Below are 16,985 nucleotides of genomic sequence, written 5' to 3'. Positions count from 1 at the left end.
GTTTATTATTGTTTTGTGCAATGGGTTTACAAAAATCCTTTTGGAAGGATCTGGTGCTGAATGTAATGAAAATTTAATGATAGATCCTCATGAAGTGTAACTGAGGAGAAAGCATTGTAAGCCCTTTACTTTTTATTATTAATAAAATTTAAAAACTATTACTGAGAAATTTTTAAAAAAACAATAGATTATTATTTTATAATAATAAATTGTATTATATTGATTTCTATTATATCGATAATATATCATTTCTTTTATATATTGTTAATTATTTTTATATATTGTATCATTTATTCAGTTCTTTATTTTCAATAAAAATTTCTTACTTTATTATTTATTTGTTTGTTTGTTTATCTAATCTAATATTTAGACTCTATTATTATTATAATCCATCTTGGAAATGGGGACATTACAAAAAGAAAATTCAAGGATCAAGATGAAGGAATTATCCCAAGACCAAACTTTCATCAAGCAAGAACATCGGACAAGTCCAAATTTAAAGAGGACCATGGACAAGTTCAAGGATTCAATTGATAGATTCCCTACACAAGTCAACTCTACACTTGATTAAATGTTTGAAGAACAAAGATTATCTTTAAAGGAGATCAAGTTGTTCCTATTCACATCAATTTTCCATAAGGATCGAGCAAGTACAGCAAGGAATGTTTGAGCATAATTCTAACACCAAAATTAGCATAGAAGCATGGATAAGGACATAAGGACCAGTCCGAGGTGAAGAGAAAGAAAGAATTCAAAGACGAGATTCCCATCAAGGGAGTGATCCTGATGATGATCGAATCACGCAAGGAAATGGATTTAATATGCAAAGGAAGATGTTGATGTGTTCAAGGGATTGCTCCAAGGATCAAATCCAAAGATGAAGACAAAGAAGAGTTTCAAACAACGAAGGTGGAAATACTAAGGGTTCAAGCATTGTAAAGTCCAGCCATCTAAGAAAGAGAAGTCCAAGAATGATGAAGAATTCCCAAGGATAAGGTGGTCGAGTTAAAATAAAGAATGCAGAGAAGTTAGAGGTCATGAAGTTATTACATGGAGAACTTCCTAGTATTGACATGGAGGAACTAAGTGAAAAATTACTTAAGTTCATTGATTTTGCTAGAGGGGAGAAGAAAAACTAAGCATATATCTTGGATGATGATTTGTATGATGGCTAGGTAGCTTCCTTACTTCTTATTGGTCTTCACGCCATTGAGTTTTCTCATTGGCTTATTGTGTTGTGCTTCATTTCTACTAGTTTCTTTTTGTTCCCTAATTAGGTTTGTAATGGATTAATCTAGGCCCTTGATTCTAAGTCAATCTTGGTCATTCATTGTAATTGGGGCTCCTATATAAAGCCCACCCCTCTCAAATGTAAAATAAGACTTGTTGGAGAATTGTTACTGATATAATGCCAAAGTTGCTCTTCTTTTCAGTGTTGTGTGCACGGTGAATTGTTGTGATCAAGTTTGCATTACTACATGGTGATCCATATTTCCTCACTTAGCTTAGGATTTAATTTCATGTTGTTTAGTAGTAGTTTAGTTGGATGAAAGAATTGTGGATTGCCACTAGCCTCTTGATGAAGGTAGGAGTACCTTGTGTGGTGAGCTAACAAAAGTACTTCATTTCAAATGAAATCCAATCATTAGTTTGCATCCATTGATGGGATTGACGAGGGTAGATATTGATCTAAAAACCATTTGAGTATATCCTTAGAAGCTTAAACTAAGTGAGTGGAGTCGATGATTAAGCCACATTTAGTAAAGCCAAATTTTGTAAAGTCCAAGGCCATCAATCATTCCTTGCATTCATAGCTAGAAGTAGAAGTAGGTGTAGAAGTTACATTCAAATTTATGTTGAAGTGGAACAGTTGGAAAATCAAGCCATATTTTCATTGCACGTAGTGAAGCCAAATCCTTAGAAGTACAAGCAGTTGATACCCATTTAATGAGCAAGTGTAAATCTGCTAAGTGATTACCAGAAAATCACATATTTCACTGAGCCAGTATCCACAGTTAAAGGAAATTTGAAGTCATTTAATGATCTTACTTTGCAGGCTTAGCATGAGAGATGACCTTATACCAAGAGAGGATTGAGATTTTGGTGTTTCACCTAGAAACATTGAGTATTTGATTATGCATGTTGTAGAGAATAAAACTTACATCAACACAACCAAATTTTGTTTCTACATACTTATCTTCTTTATTTTCAATCAAACATAAACCATAACCTATGATCCAAGGTACCTTATGAGCTTATTAGTTAGCCAATCCCACAAATTAGTTCTATGCTTATAACAAGTATGGTTATTTAACAACTAAAATCGAATTTACATCCACAATCTGCTGCATATGAATTTTGATACATAATTTAACATATAGATGCTAAAAACTTTATATCAATGGTATCACTCGAGTGGATGGAGGCCTACTCTCAAACAACGTACCCTCAGAAATACTTGACTTTCAAAAATTAGATATGTGCTTCACATGGTGGTGACAGTATATGATCTAATCTCTATTTACAAGCAACCATAAGCTGCTGCATATGAATTTTGATACATAATTTAACATATAGATGCTATTAACTTTTAAAGTTGTTTAAGAAATATAAATCCTAAGAAAAATTGATTCTGTCACATGAGTATGCAAAATGAAACAGGCCATCAACTAAAAATTTCAATACCTGGGTACCTCCATAGGTAATTGTGTGGCCACAACGAGGGGCAGGTGCTTGTCCAGGAAGCTTCAATTGGGTCCATGCTGGAGACTCATTTTCTTCCTTTCATAATACATGCAGTATGATTACTTTGATATCAAGTCAATATTAACCAAAGACCAACTTGCTTGTTCAAGCTCCTACTATGAAGAAAACAAAATTATTTTGTATATAAAAATTTATGTCCAAAATTATTTTGATTTATCCAAGACCATGTTTCCACAAAAGGTTCAGCAAGAAAAATCAAGACATAAATATTTACTACCAGACATATCAAGCCTTGAGGGCCATGATTACTTGATATCATTGATGGGAATGTATCCTTTCATATTAAGTGTAGTTAACAGCATAAAATAAATGAATTATTTTGTAGCTAAGTTTATTACGTTGTTAATTATCAACAATGTTAGTGTAAGTCAAAGTGTTAAACCTTGCTTGTAAACATTGGACCAACAGTTAGGCCTTTATTTACAACCATTGGTCCTTCAAATAGTTTTTCTGCTGTCACTCTAAATTTCCTAATTTAATGACAGGACCTCCCTATACTAATTCCACTGTATTGAACACTGCTCTGAAATACAGCATCATATATTCATGTTCTCATGCAAAGATTCTTTGTGGGAAATTTAATTTCTATCTCGTACAGTTTGTTGTTTAGTACTGTCGTCTCAATAGCTAACATTTGTTGCATTTGCAAAATACACACCACATTATCTTTCAAAATCTTATTGATGTGCGTGGTACAAGCAAAGGTGTTATCAAGAAAAGGGAAAAGATTTGAAAATTGAACAAATCCAAAGTAATTGATGATGCTGATACTGAACAAAGGTGATAAACGAAGACAATGAAGTCAAGGAGGAGATAACAATCAAATGATGGTCTTTTGAACTAATGGAACAATATCAAGACAGAAGATCCCTAAGATAGGCACAAAACCCCACAGTTTCATTACAATAATATCTTTGAAACAAAAACGTCAGACAAAATCAAAGCAGGAATTAATGAAGAAATTAACGAGCTCAACATAATGGTTTGCTGCTCACAAGAGAAGATTCAGTTGGAGTTGAGGAGGAACTTCCTCTCTCTTATAAGGAACCAAGTGCAGATCTAGCCAAGCATGTTGGGCTCAAAGTTGTTGCAAAGGAGTCCATTGAGTTGGCTAAGAATCCTCAAATTCAAGGAAGTCTCTATTAAATGGAGTCTAACCTTGCTTAAAAACAAGGGGAAGCATAGAAGAGCATTATTTGAGGTATCTAAGATTGATACTGTTAGACACTATACTAACAAGACCAAGGCAGAGAATCACGATAAATAATAAAACGAAGGGACCTTGAAATTGACCAAAGTAGCATATGGATTGCCCAGACCACAAAAAGGAATGAGGACTTTAGTACTAGAAAAGAAAAATAGAAACTATTCTGCCACGCACCGAGTGCTATGAGAAAAAAAGCTGTCAAAATTTGCTAGGTGCAGATTTAAAGATGGAATGCATTATTGTAAGATGTACACAACTATTTGGACAATAAATGGGCAACCAAACAAATGTTACTGGTTGTGGTTTTCCCAGCCACACTCACAAAGAGGTAATTAATTGGTTCACAGATGCACCACCATTTGAGAATTAGTTTTGGATGACAAGCCTTTGAGGAAAAGATTCTTCAAGATGAATATGAAGATGTTTAATTCTATAACACCAAACAAGAGAGAAATGAATTATTTTGGAAAACAATTGTAAGCTCAAACAACTGCTGGTAAAACTTGAAAGAGAACCTGCTGCAGGGTTGAAAACACAATGGTTCACTAACACCTGCATTGCAGAGGAAGATGAAAGTGCTTCCATTGTGATACAACAACAAATAGAGGGAAAAACAAAATGATTATAATGCAAATAATGATAATGAGATGAGATTTGTTCAAGCTCTGGGACAAGACATGCTATGGTGATGAAGCATATCAAGGAAGATAGCGAAAAGCAACTTAAGCAACCTGTAAGGCCAAGATCGAATATAGAAGGCCAAATCAAGGCCAATTGTCCAAAGAACATTTCTGCAAGATTCTTAAACTGACAAAGGATTGCCGTTATAATTCCAATAACAATAATGTGCACAAAAGCTCTTCACTCAAGGGTAGAAATTGAAAATAGAACTACAATAACTCATCCAAACAATAATGATGAACAAGAAAATACCAGAAAAGGTGTTCAAAGTTCAATACAATGTTGCTCTAAAGGGCAACCTATTGTGCAATACTATAAATGTGATGAGTGGAAACAATCCATGAGACACTATTCCAAAAAAAAGCACAAAGGACTACTATATAGACTGTGGCCCGAGATGCCATCATTATACAGTTGTGTCAAGAAAAGATTCAATGTAAACATCGACATGAATTATGTAGCCAAAGACGAGTTAGTGTAGGCCATCATATGCCAAGCAAAGAAGGTTGCTTATTGAAAACAATGTATAGAAAAATCAAGAATGTTTGAATAAAGGGCACAAGTAAAGCATGCTATGGCTAATGAACAGCTAAGGAGGAAAAAACAATCTTTGAAGCAAGGACCGAAGCATAGCATTATATGGCTAATGAATAAACATGCTACAATGGTAGCGAGTCAGTCAAACTTCAAAATTCAAATCAATGTACCAATGTAAGTGGTAGACTTATCGCAAACCATTACAACATATATGAATGCCATTACCACCACCATATGGCTACACAACAATGGTTGACAAGTGGACCAAGGTCCAACACACCTAGTGTCAAGGGAAAGTATGTTGAACCAATAACTGAAACATCATTGTCAAGAGATGAAATGATTGATCCTATACTCTTGACAATGACTTAGCCTGAAGATCAAATATAGTTGATAAGGCCTACAATCTTGTGAAGGGATGAGTCAATACAAATTAAAAGTACAGAATGCAAATTAAAAAACCAACACAACTTTAAAATAAATAAAAATATTTATAGAATGCTAAGTACTATAGCCTACAATAAAAATGTTGAAAATGATTTAAAAAAAAAAAAAAAACTTGTCATAGAAACTTGATTGCAAAGAGGTTGGATGAACAAATAATCTTGCCCATGGATGTAAAACAATGTACTAGCATCTACGTTGTATTGGTCCTGAGCACAAATAATATGATTTGTCTTATGAACAAGCCAAACTCTTTCCCAACATTTTCTACCATTCCTAGATCAGAGAAGAGTCTTCTAGATGCTTGTTTCTACCCATTGCCAATTTTCACTATCCCTAAATGGTGGATTATAGTGCAAAGAGGTACAATGGTGCATACATCCTAATTCAGTAATGGTGAATTATTTTTCCAAACTTCATAAAAAATGTTTCTTCGGGGCCACTCTCTTTTTATGCTACTATATCCTATATTTTTCTATCATGGAATCCATACCATCATAAATTTCCCCTAAACATGGCTGACTTGTTTCAGCAAACCCAATCATATTGATGATGCACTTAGTGAAATTCAAGACAGTCTACACAAGCCTGCAAATTGTCTACGAGGATCAAAGACTTGATCTTTTGGAGCCTCTCTAGAAACTAGGATTATTTTAAAGTCACGTTAATTCAAATTAAAAAATATTAAATAGAATTATATATTGGGATTATGTAAAAAATTACATTAATTGCATGTTAAAAAATATTATATACATCAGGCAACAGGTCTACAACACAATGGTAAATTGTGAGCCTCTTATCTTGGAGGTCTTCAGTTCGAATCTACTTGAGTTAAATAAAATAAATAATAAAAATTAATTAAAACAAATAATAATTGATCTTGGGTTTGACCTCTTACCGATCCAAAAAAAAAATTATATACATTTAAAATGGGCAGAAAGCGGCGATTCCAGCCTGCTCGCACTTGGCAGGCCACAAACAGTCATAACTACATCCGTCCTTGGGTTACTTCAGCTCCTGAGGGCGATTTGGTTCCACTTAGGATTTTAGGGGTTAAATTTGGTTTGCCCTCTGGGCATATCCCTATCCGAAATTATTTTTCTACTTTGGTGGAGGATAGTCTTGCTTCAACGAAGGCTCCCAAGAATTATGTGACCACAATGGCAAAATGTCACCATGAAGCTATTGAGTCCCATTCTTAGCCTAAGCAAAGAAAATTTGGGGAAGGAAGTTTTCAAGTCAGAATGGACAATCCCTCTATAAAAGATAACCCTAAGCTGAAAATCACTTGAAATAAGAATGTATTTAGTGCCAACAAAAATTTCCCCTTTGGCATTAGGAGCTAACACTATTTCCCCTAGGGTTTGGGGACAATAAGCAGGGTGCTCCACAACCTACGGCTCCTTCAAGATTTGCCCCTGTAGCTCCTCGACTAGCAAAACCCTTCAATGGGGGGAACAATAAAGGCAAATTCCAATTTGCAGCTCTGACAAATCCTTCTTCAATTCCCCAAACCCTAATTTTAAGCAATAAAGACACTAACGAAAGGTGGGACTACTGCAAATCTCATGGCCTCTTTGCGAAAAGTGTGGCGAGAGCCCAGTAAATGCAAAATTTGCAAATTGGATGAGGGCTACTTACGATGACTAGGTAAGTATTTCAAACCTTGATAATAATGTACTCTTTCCTGAATGTAAAACGATAGAATTTAGAACAGAAATGTCATTTGGACATCCAATTTTCTGGAAAGGGCAATAGGTGAAATTCATTGAATGGGAACCCAACTTTAATACAATTTCATTTAATAACATTAAAGTTTTGAAATGGGTCTTGTTTATAAATTTCCAGGTTGCTCCTTCAAAGAAAATTTTATGGCAAATTGGTGATGCATTGGGAGACTTTAGGGATTTGGAGGCTTTCCTATCACTACAGGATGAAGTCACCCCCGCCAAAGATGATTCATGGGAAACCTTTGTTGGCAAATCGATGTGGCCTAGTTCCATTTAGGGCTAAGGGGCTACAGTTATACTTTTTACTTTGATTCATTTACAAAAGACTTAATTAATGCATTTACAAAAGATGTTAAGGAATGGACCATCATAAGATGTTAAGGAATAGACCATCATAAGCAAATGCTTATCAATCAATTTATGGTTCTAGAGGGGGGGAAGGTTATACAATGGATGATCTTAGGAATGAGTTACTTCAATTGGAAGAAGAGGATAAAATTAGAGGCCTGGAGCAATCTGAGGTAGCCCTCTCTACTCCCAATCTAGATAGATCTTTAAAAAGGAGAGGCGGGAAATCCTTGAATGAGATGATGTAATGTCCCCTTTTTTTTGGGACATTATAATTTTGTGCTCGCTCACTTCGCCTAGGTTTCAGGGGCGGAAAGGTTTTTTACAAGGTTCAGTTCGAGGTTTGACCTAGGCATTTCCAGTTTCAAACCCATCGGAGCAGTTTTGGCAAGTTGTTCAGATACTATTTTTTGTAAGTAAACAGAGCACAGTATTTTCAGTACCTCAGTGTGGGTTTGGAAGCGTCTCGCCAAGAGCTTTCCAATGAGCTATTGTATGTGATTATCTAAGTCCATCTGGTCAGCTATTTTAATGCCTAATGATTATATGGTTCCCTGACTAAGTGACTATTAAAGTCATTTAATTTGTCACTTTATTTTAAAAAGTTACAACATTCACTTAAGTGACTAAAGGGCAAAAAAGGTACTTTATCCCACATTGCTTAAAAGAGCGTGCATCACATTAGGAAAAGTGATAAAGGTACAACAATGCTCCAAATGAGAGGATATATGAAGATTATAATATTCAAGCAAATATTAATCTGGGAATTGGAAACAGTTGCTGGTTTCTTCTTCTAGGATGCAAACCCTTGGAGAAGCGTTTGAAGGTTGGATGCAAACCTAGCCTTCTTACAAGTTTCATTTATATTTCCAATCTAACTATCATTTTCTGTTTATACGATTGGATTACTTGAGTTGTTGCATGTTATTGTATTGCTGATGTATAATACAGTAGCATATTTAACTCCTGGTTTTAATATGTACTTCTGATTATTGGAGGAAATAAATACATTTCTTTTCTGGAGTTACTCGTATGTTTATTTGCTGGTTATGAACGATTAATGTTCTGGAATTTAGATTAAGTATTGGTTTACTGTCTGGATTTGAATCTGCACTTAAATATCAAGGGTTCGGGAAAATATCCATAAAGGGATATTACACTAGTATCAGAGCCAAAGGTCTTGCCAACCTATGAGGTTCAATAACAGTCTGGAGAGATTTCTGGAATATTAGAAGTACAGTACTGATCTTAAAACCTATTTGAAGAATTCAGATACTGTGAATAATGCTTTAAGTTGGAGCCGAGCTACTGAATTCAAGAACTTAGCATTGGGAAGTCTTGCAATATATCACGGGTCCATGAAAGCTCTAAGCTAGACGTCAATCTAGCAACTCACATTGTTTACAGAAAAGGGAAGACGTGAGATTCTGGGAAGTAGATCCAAAGCAGGAGAAAATCGCTCAGTATTATTTTAAAAAGAGGAATCGGCCTCCAGTTGTCAGTTTCCAATATTTGTCTGTGGTAATAGAAGACAAATCCAGAATAGACAAACTCATGCCAGGAGAAGGTTAGCGGCAATAGTGTCATCATCTGTACGTAGGAGTTGGAGAACCACGGAAGCACCAGTTTAATAACAGCAAAAAAACAGATACATTCTAGGCCACGATATAGGGAATCACAAACTGGTTTGAAGCATTTTCCTTGTTATTCCGTATAGAGAAGAACCAATTGGTGTAGGCGGATTTGTTGGACATCACTGAATAAGGAATCTCAAACGCTAGAAGTATTATATTTATTTTTTCCAGCCCAGTCGTCGCCATTATTGGTGAAGTAAGGCACAAGAATCGGGTGTTCCATTTCAAAGTGAAAATGCGGGCAGGTTATTCTGGACAGGTTTTGCCATAACATATTCACTCAAACATCACAATAATATACATCGCACAACAGTGGGAGGTATTGAGACAAGCGGGAGAGGTCCTGGTGTGATATGGAAGCTATCCCAGGAGTAACCTATAGCAGGGATACCTCCAGTCGCATGGGAAAGAGAAGAAATAACAGTCGGGTTTCAGTTGTGATACCATGGGCTTAGAAAATGTCACAAATTTTGAATCGGTTTCTCCATCATTTCAGGTCTATTATCTTATTACCTTACTTAACTTGAAAACTCTATGCAGGCATTGCATTCCTTAATACAAGGTCGACTGTTAATACATTGTAATGTAATGAATGGAATAGTGTCCAGTCTTAGTATGGTTATTATTATTATATTCCCTTGAGTTATTATTATGATTCAGTCATCGGTTTTGATGGGTCTGAGCAATGGTATTTTATTCCTAAACCAATATACATTGTAGAAGGTTTGAAGATTCATTACATACATCAAATATAAAGCTTGAACTTGTGTTTGAGTTGGAGGATTCCTTTAATGCTGTAACAGAAGTACTTTCAGATTGTGTATGAGTTGTTCGACAATATTCCTTCAGTAGAAAAAAATACACCTGGATATAGCAATTGAATCTAAATTCACGTCCAGATTATTACAATGCTCTGACCAGGCACACGTTTGGAAGTCACAACAACAGACGTGAGTGAGGGGAAACTCACGGCCTAGAGATACTCATGGTCAGGCAAACATTCTAGAGAGTTGGATAGAGACTCCACAGGGCAACTGCAAGGTTTGCTTCAAATCTAACTGATTGGGGACAACCTTCAATTATTAGTAATTCATCTGTAGATGTGTAATATCAGCCAAGGATAAATATAATCAGTGATTGATAATTGGTGAAGGAAATGACAATTCTCAGAAGAAACTGAAAAAATTTCTCAACTGTAGATCTCAAAGTTGTTTCCAGATAGCAGATCAAACCAGATATATACTGCACAAGCCATACCATTCAGTCACAGGATAGGAATCAATTAAGTATTATTGGCACATGGTGGAGTTATATTATCAGGCATTTTCCAGTCGATTATTTGTACCGGTAGCAAATCATTCCATTGGCAGGGAAGCATGTTGAAATCCAGGCAATAGTGAGGATCTTAGATGTCTCAAGCCACCCAGCTTCCAGTTGTTGCAAATGAAATAAAGGAAGCCACATGAAAAAACTAACCAGTCATAATCCCAACATAAAAGTCTGCTGTCATTGACGCGAGCAAAGGAAGGAGTAAATTAGCATGCACAAGTAATCTGGAAATTAAGACAAAAACAGTGCAAGCACCTCCTCCTAGGGATGAAGATGCATATAAGTAGGATATTGGCAAAAAACAATGCATTACATAGAGAGTAGCAGAGGCTAGCAGAAGTGTGTAATAAAAATTTACAGTTTCTTGAATGCCAAGCTACAGTAATTTCACAATTGATGGATGAGTGTGAGAATAATGTAAAGGAGATCAATCTCATACGGCCTCACATTCAACATTTGGTCTAAATTTAAGTCCCAGGTTATTACTGTGGTATCACATACTGTAGAAAATATGGTTCCAGGAATACCAGCAACAGCATTGGATGGGTGTGAGGGATGAAAGGATAATCTACATCTTTCTAACATTTAAAGACATACATATATTTTGTTTGGATTAACGAAGACGATTTAAACTGAGATTTGAATGAGTTCTCAAGAGCAATTTGTCCACAATTTCTAGTCCGATATGAGGACTGAAATAATGAGCATATATGATGAGTACCACAAATTTCCTCCAGAGATTCAGAAAGAATTACCTTTTACGGACTATGTTGACTTTCAACTAGAGCTGCAAAACAAGACGGACATGATAAGAAACAAATACTATGATTTGGCCCGAGGTCTCCTTGCAGGCGAAAGTTACAGAGAATTGCATAGGGAAGATATCAATCAACCTGACAGTAGTACTAATAATGGCACAAGTATACTAACAAGTACTTGGGAGACAGAAGTATCCTATGGAGCTGTTTACACTAGTCCTTCTAATGAGCAGGTTAATGACCCATGTAGTAGAGTTGACCAAACTGCCAACGTTGGCAACTCCCGCATCTTATTTGGTGACATGAAAATTAACTTGGATGAATTTTATGATGATACCAGGCTGAAAATTATATCAAATTTTGAGGAGAAAATGGACCGCAATGTTGACAGAATAGATGATCTAGCACACGCTGAGTTAGAGGATATATCTGAAATTGTTGATTCCCTAAATGATGAAAAATTAGAAAATTCTATGGAGAACAGCCCACTTGTGCTTGAAGGGGATGGTCAAAAACCATTGTCACTCCTTGACTTAGTGGATATGCTTTTGGTCAAAGAGGACAAGATTGTCCAAGTGTTGACAAGAATGGATGATTCTTCCAAGTTGGTTGAGGATCTCATGAGGAAAGTTGCGACAGAAGAGAGACATGGTAGTGTATGTGGTGTCACAAGTCCTCCCTTACTATTTTTTGAAACCTTGAAAATGATAAAATATGAGTATTTGCAACTATTAATGAACAAAGATCTAGCAATAAAATTTGAAAGGGACAAGGAGAGTGAGATAGATGAGTTATGCCTTCAATTCAGCTTAACACATTATTCCATCCACAATGTTGAAAATCAAACGAGTGGGGCAGCCACTTACGAAGAAGATGACAGTGGTTCAAGAGCACAAGAAATCACACAAATCATTGAAGGAATTCATAAAGTGGGTAGATGTGAAGGCAAGCAATGTGATTCAATCACATACTTTCCATTTGAGACTATCTATGGTGAGACAAATTCTATGGATCAGCAAGTTGATGAGTCTGAAAATTCTGATTTTTATGACAGCAGCTGTATATCTTCACATGAGCACATAGTTAGCGATACAACAAGCGAGGATTATTCAGGAATTTCAATTAATGGTGAACCATCCTCTTATGAAGACCTTGACATTGGCGGAATTACTTATGGTGGAGTGGGAAGTTCAGATTTATCCTTTACATGCACTCAAAGATTTTTCAACTTACCCAGAGATTTATCACCTAGCTCATATGAGATGGTCACAGGTTACTAGTTGATTGGTGATTTTACTACTTGGTATATTCTAGCTATTAGTGGGTTGCCTATGTATGATGGTAGTATATCCGCTGATTCTATTTGGCCTTCAGGGGTCAATGAGTTATTTGCAACTGAGTGGGGAGAGCATACATTACCCTACATACCACATGAGGTGTCTACGTTTTTTACTCAGTAGTATACTGGAGACAATATTAGCATTCATGATGTTGGTGATTCACCAACCACTCTTTCCTTAACCCAGGATCATGTTGATGGATCATGTTGATGGGGTGATCGGGGATCCAGGTGCTAATAGTATCTTACATCTGGTGGTTTATGTTGTGCTGTTACACAATCACAGGGTTATGGTCTGTGTGTTTCAGCCTTCTGACATATCAGAGATCCAGAGATCAAGATTACTTCATTTTCACCTAGGTGATATAGTGATTGAGTTAGATTGGTCGGATCTATCATTATCGTCGGTACAGATATTGCAGGGGTGGTACAGTGGTACAATGGTGCAGATATTACAGGAGTTGGTCAGAGGTATCTCAGACAATGCGCAAGTTCTCACTTGGGATCCAAGGGGAGCATCCTTATGTATTGCCTTTAATCGGGGAGCTAGGAGGAGAAATTGGATGTTATCATCTTATGGTGGATATTGGCATATTGCCGAGCTCCCAATTTCACTTGATAGTAGAGACTTGTAGGGTCACTCGTGGAGTGAGACGTTCATTCTGATTGAGGGTATTGGTACACAGGGCAGCAATAGATGGCAGTTGGTGACCCTTAATGGTGAGCCTTGGGATCCTGGCATTCAATTATTTGGCACATCGATTCCTCTTGTACAATTTCGCCATTTGGGATTTGCGATGATGCATGCCAGGTTACATCCACTAAGGAGTAGAATCACCTTCTCAAGGCGAGTATGGGATCCTGGCATTTGGTCTGCAAGTATGAGCAGATTGCTTAAGGGCAAGCAATCTTTGAGAGGGGAGGCTTTGTAATGTCCCTTTTTTTCTAAGACATTATAATTCTATGTGCTGGCTCGCTTCGTCTAGGTTTCAGGGGCGGAAAGGTTCTTTACAGGGTTCAGTTCGAGGTTTGGCTTAGGCATTTCCAGTTTCAGAACCATCAGAGCAGTTTTGGCAGGTTGTTCGGATACTTACTATTTTTAGTAAGTAAACAGAGCACAGTATTTTCAGTACCTTAGTGTGGGTTTGGAAGCGTATCGCCAAGAGCTTTCCAACGAGCTATTGCATGTGATTATCTGAGTTCATTTGATCAGCTATTTTAATGCCTGATGATTATATGGTTTCCTGACTAAGTGACTATTAAAGTCATTTAATTTTTCACTTTATTTTAAAAAGTTACTACGTTCACTTAAGTGACTAAAGGACAAAAAAGGTGCTTTATCCCACATTGCTTAAAAGAGCGTGCATCACATTGGGAAAAGTGATAAAGGTACAACAATGCTCCACATGAGAGCATATATGAAGATTATAATATTCAAGTAAATATTAATCTGGGAACTGGAAACAGTTGCTGGTTTCTTCTTCTAGGACACAAACCCTTGGAGAAGCGTTTGAAGGTTGGACGCAAACCTAGCCTTCTTACAGGTTTCATTTATATTTCCAATCTAACTGTCATTTTCTATTTATAAGATTGGATTACTTGAGTTGTTGCACATTATTGTAATGCTGATGTATAATACAGTAGCGCATTTTGAGTTCTTTGAGTTAACTCCTGGTTTTAATATGTACTTCTGATTATTGGAGGAAATAAATACATTTCTTTTCTGGAGTTTTTCGTATGTTTATTTGCTGGTTATGAATGATTAATGTTCTGGAATTTAGATTAAGTATTGGTTTACTGTCCAAATTTGAATCTGCACTTCAATATCAAGGGTTCGGGGAAAAATTACAGATGAGATCCCAAGCAGATGAAGTCGAAGGTCAAAAAAACTTGTTGAGATCTTTGATGTCGAGAAGGGGAAGTTCCTTCCCAAAGGGGCATGTTAGTCCTAACCTGGAATGTTAGGGGCTTGAACACCCCTAACAAGCAACACCTTCTCAAGTGCTGCCTTAACAAGTACAAACCAGATATTGCATTAATCCAACAAACTAAAACAAATCTGGAAGAACTATCTACATTTAAAAAATATCTAGGATTTAGGGATATTTGTGGCAGTTCAACAATAGGGCGTCAAGTGGTCTAGCCATAATCTAGAACCCACGCACTGTTTGTATTTCCCAATAAATGTGGAAAGGTATGAGATGAGTGTCAATATATTTGGTCTAAGACAGAATCTAGAATGTTCCTTGATTAAGCTATACGGGCCAACATCTAACCATGATAAAAGAAACCTATGGATGGAAGTTGGTGCTCATCTCAAATCCCTACAAAATTTATGCTTTATTGTTGGGGACTTTAATGCCATAACTTCTATATAGGAGAAAAGAGGAGGATTATCCAAACTACCCCAAGCTTCTCTGGATGTTTACAACTGGGTAAGTAATAATGCTTTAATGGAGCTTACCTCCATGGATAATTCACTAACTTGGAACAACAAAAGGCTAGGCTTCAGCCAAATTGCTGAAAAGTTGGATAGGTTCTTCACTTCTAGGAACATCCCTCATCAAATCTCTCATCTTAACTCTGAAACTCTTCCCTTCTCTGGTTCTTATCACTATCCTGTCCTTCAAAGGATAAACGTGGGAGAATCCCCGGGTGGGAACCCCTTCAAATTTCAACAGATGTGGTTCAAGGACGATACCTTGATTTCTTTAATAGAACAATGGTGAAAGGAAGCGAAGGTTTCTGGTTCTAAAATGTTTAAAGTTGTTCAAAAACTAAAAATAATTAAGCTCCATCTCATTTAGTGGAATAAGGAGATTTGGTAACATCTTTGATCTAAGAAGGGGAATAGAGTCTGATTTAGAGTGGGTCAATAAAGAGGTGCTTAAGTATGGGATGGATCAGAATCTCTTCCTCCTTGAAAGAAGCCTTAAACTGAAACCGGAAAATGTCTTAGCCAAAGAAGAAATCTATTGGAGACAAAAATCGAGGGAAATTTGGCTTAAGGGGACAAAAATACTAAACTCTTCCATAATAGTACCAAGTTTAAAAGGGCAATCAAAAAAGTTAACAAAATTAGGAATGAGGAAGGAATCCTAGTAGAGGACCCTGCTGACATAGCTACTAAGGCCTCTTCATTCTTTGAGAATATTCTTAATGAGAGAACATCGAAGCTTAGTGTTACATCCCAATTTTCGACCTAGCTTGAAATATAGCCGTTGAGGTTCACATGAAGTCAGTTGGTAGTTTAATTTGATATAATCTGGTGAATTGGTAAAATAGTTGGTCGTTATTATTTTCAAGTGAAGATGACATGTTAGATGATCATTAGTCGCAAATTCATGGAATTAAGATGAAAGGTTAACTAATATGATTATTTATAATTTATAATTAATTACAGAGAAATTCCTTGCAGGGAGCATGTCGAAGGGGTGGAAGCATTGTCAGAAAAGAATGTGGCAGGGCATCACCATCATTGGCAGACGGGTAAAGGACCTAGCGATTTGAAACAGGATACATCTGTGGAATTGCATGAGTTATTTAAATAAATAATTTAAATAAAATAATTGAGTTAAAATATAAAATGTATCTTAAGGACTTTAATTTTTTTTAAAGGATTTTAAGTTATCATTCTTTATAAATGTATGTTTTATAAAATCACCTCTAAAATCATTACAATTTAATAATCAATTAAGTAATGTTGATTGTACATATAATATATTAAAAATGTTCGAATTTTAACAACATTTGAATAATTATTTTCGAGTTATATTCTTTTATACCTTCCTTGTTTTTAATCGATTAAATAATTGGAAATTAGAATCCATTATAATCTTCCAACTTATGTTCTTGTTTTTAATTAATTTACTTTGAATTTATAGTTGGAATCAAATTGTTACTTTGGGTATGTGAATAGCTTGTAATCGGCTTTCTTTTCTTTTTATTTTATTCCCCTATTTTCTTTTCAATCGATGGAGTAAGACATTCGTGTATGATCTTGTAACGGCAGGAAGCCGTAAGGCCAAGTTCAAATAAATAAATATACGGGCGTTATCGCCTATGGGAGGCACCTTGGGGGTAGTCGACTCACATTCACTCTGCAATTACCCTGCTCATACCTATTACCTTTGCTCATGTCTATCACCTTGCTCAGTTTCGAAACCTTTAACATCTGAACCCCGTCTCCATAATGTTTCCCAACATTGTCTT

The 16,985-nt window shown here is 36.1% G+C and overlaps 1 protein-coding gene across 4 annotated transcripts in view; it reads right to left on the bottom strand.

Moving 5' to 3' along the window:
- The window catches only part of LOC149540067 (Galactose oxidase/kelch repeat superfamily protein), a 289,836-nt gene that overhangs the window by 118,867 nt on the left and 153,984 nt on the right, over positions 1 to 16,985 (bottom strand). For all 4 annotated transcript variants that reach the window (XR_016356343.1, XM_089801257.1, XM_089801256.1 and 1 more), the window contains one exon: positions 2,686 to 2,777. Coding sequence is in view for 3 of the 4 variants with exons in the window: in XM_089801257.1 (XP_089657383.1) it covers positions 2,686 to 2,777 (92 nt within the window). In the remaining variant the exon portion in view is untranslated. The remainder of the gene's footprint in view (positions 1 to 2,685; positions 2,778 to 16,985) is intronic.

The sequence above is a fragment of the Cupressus sempervirens genome, chromosome 9 (assembly GCF_028749045.1).
Source record: "Cupressus sempervirens isolate cs-2001-9-10 chromosome 9, ASM2874904v1, whole genome shotgun sequence".
Classification (NCBI taxonomy): domain Eukaryota; kingdom Viridiplantae; phylum Streptophyta; class Pinopsida; order Cupressales; family Cupressaceae; genus Cupressus; species Cupressus sempervirens.
The sequence above is the reverse complement of the archived record's forward strand: the minus strand, read 5'-3'. Positions and strand labels throughout refer to the sequence as shown.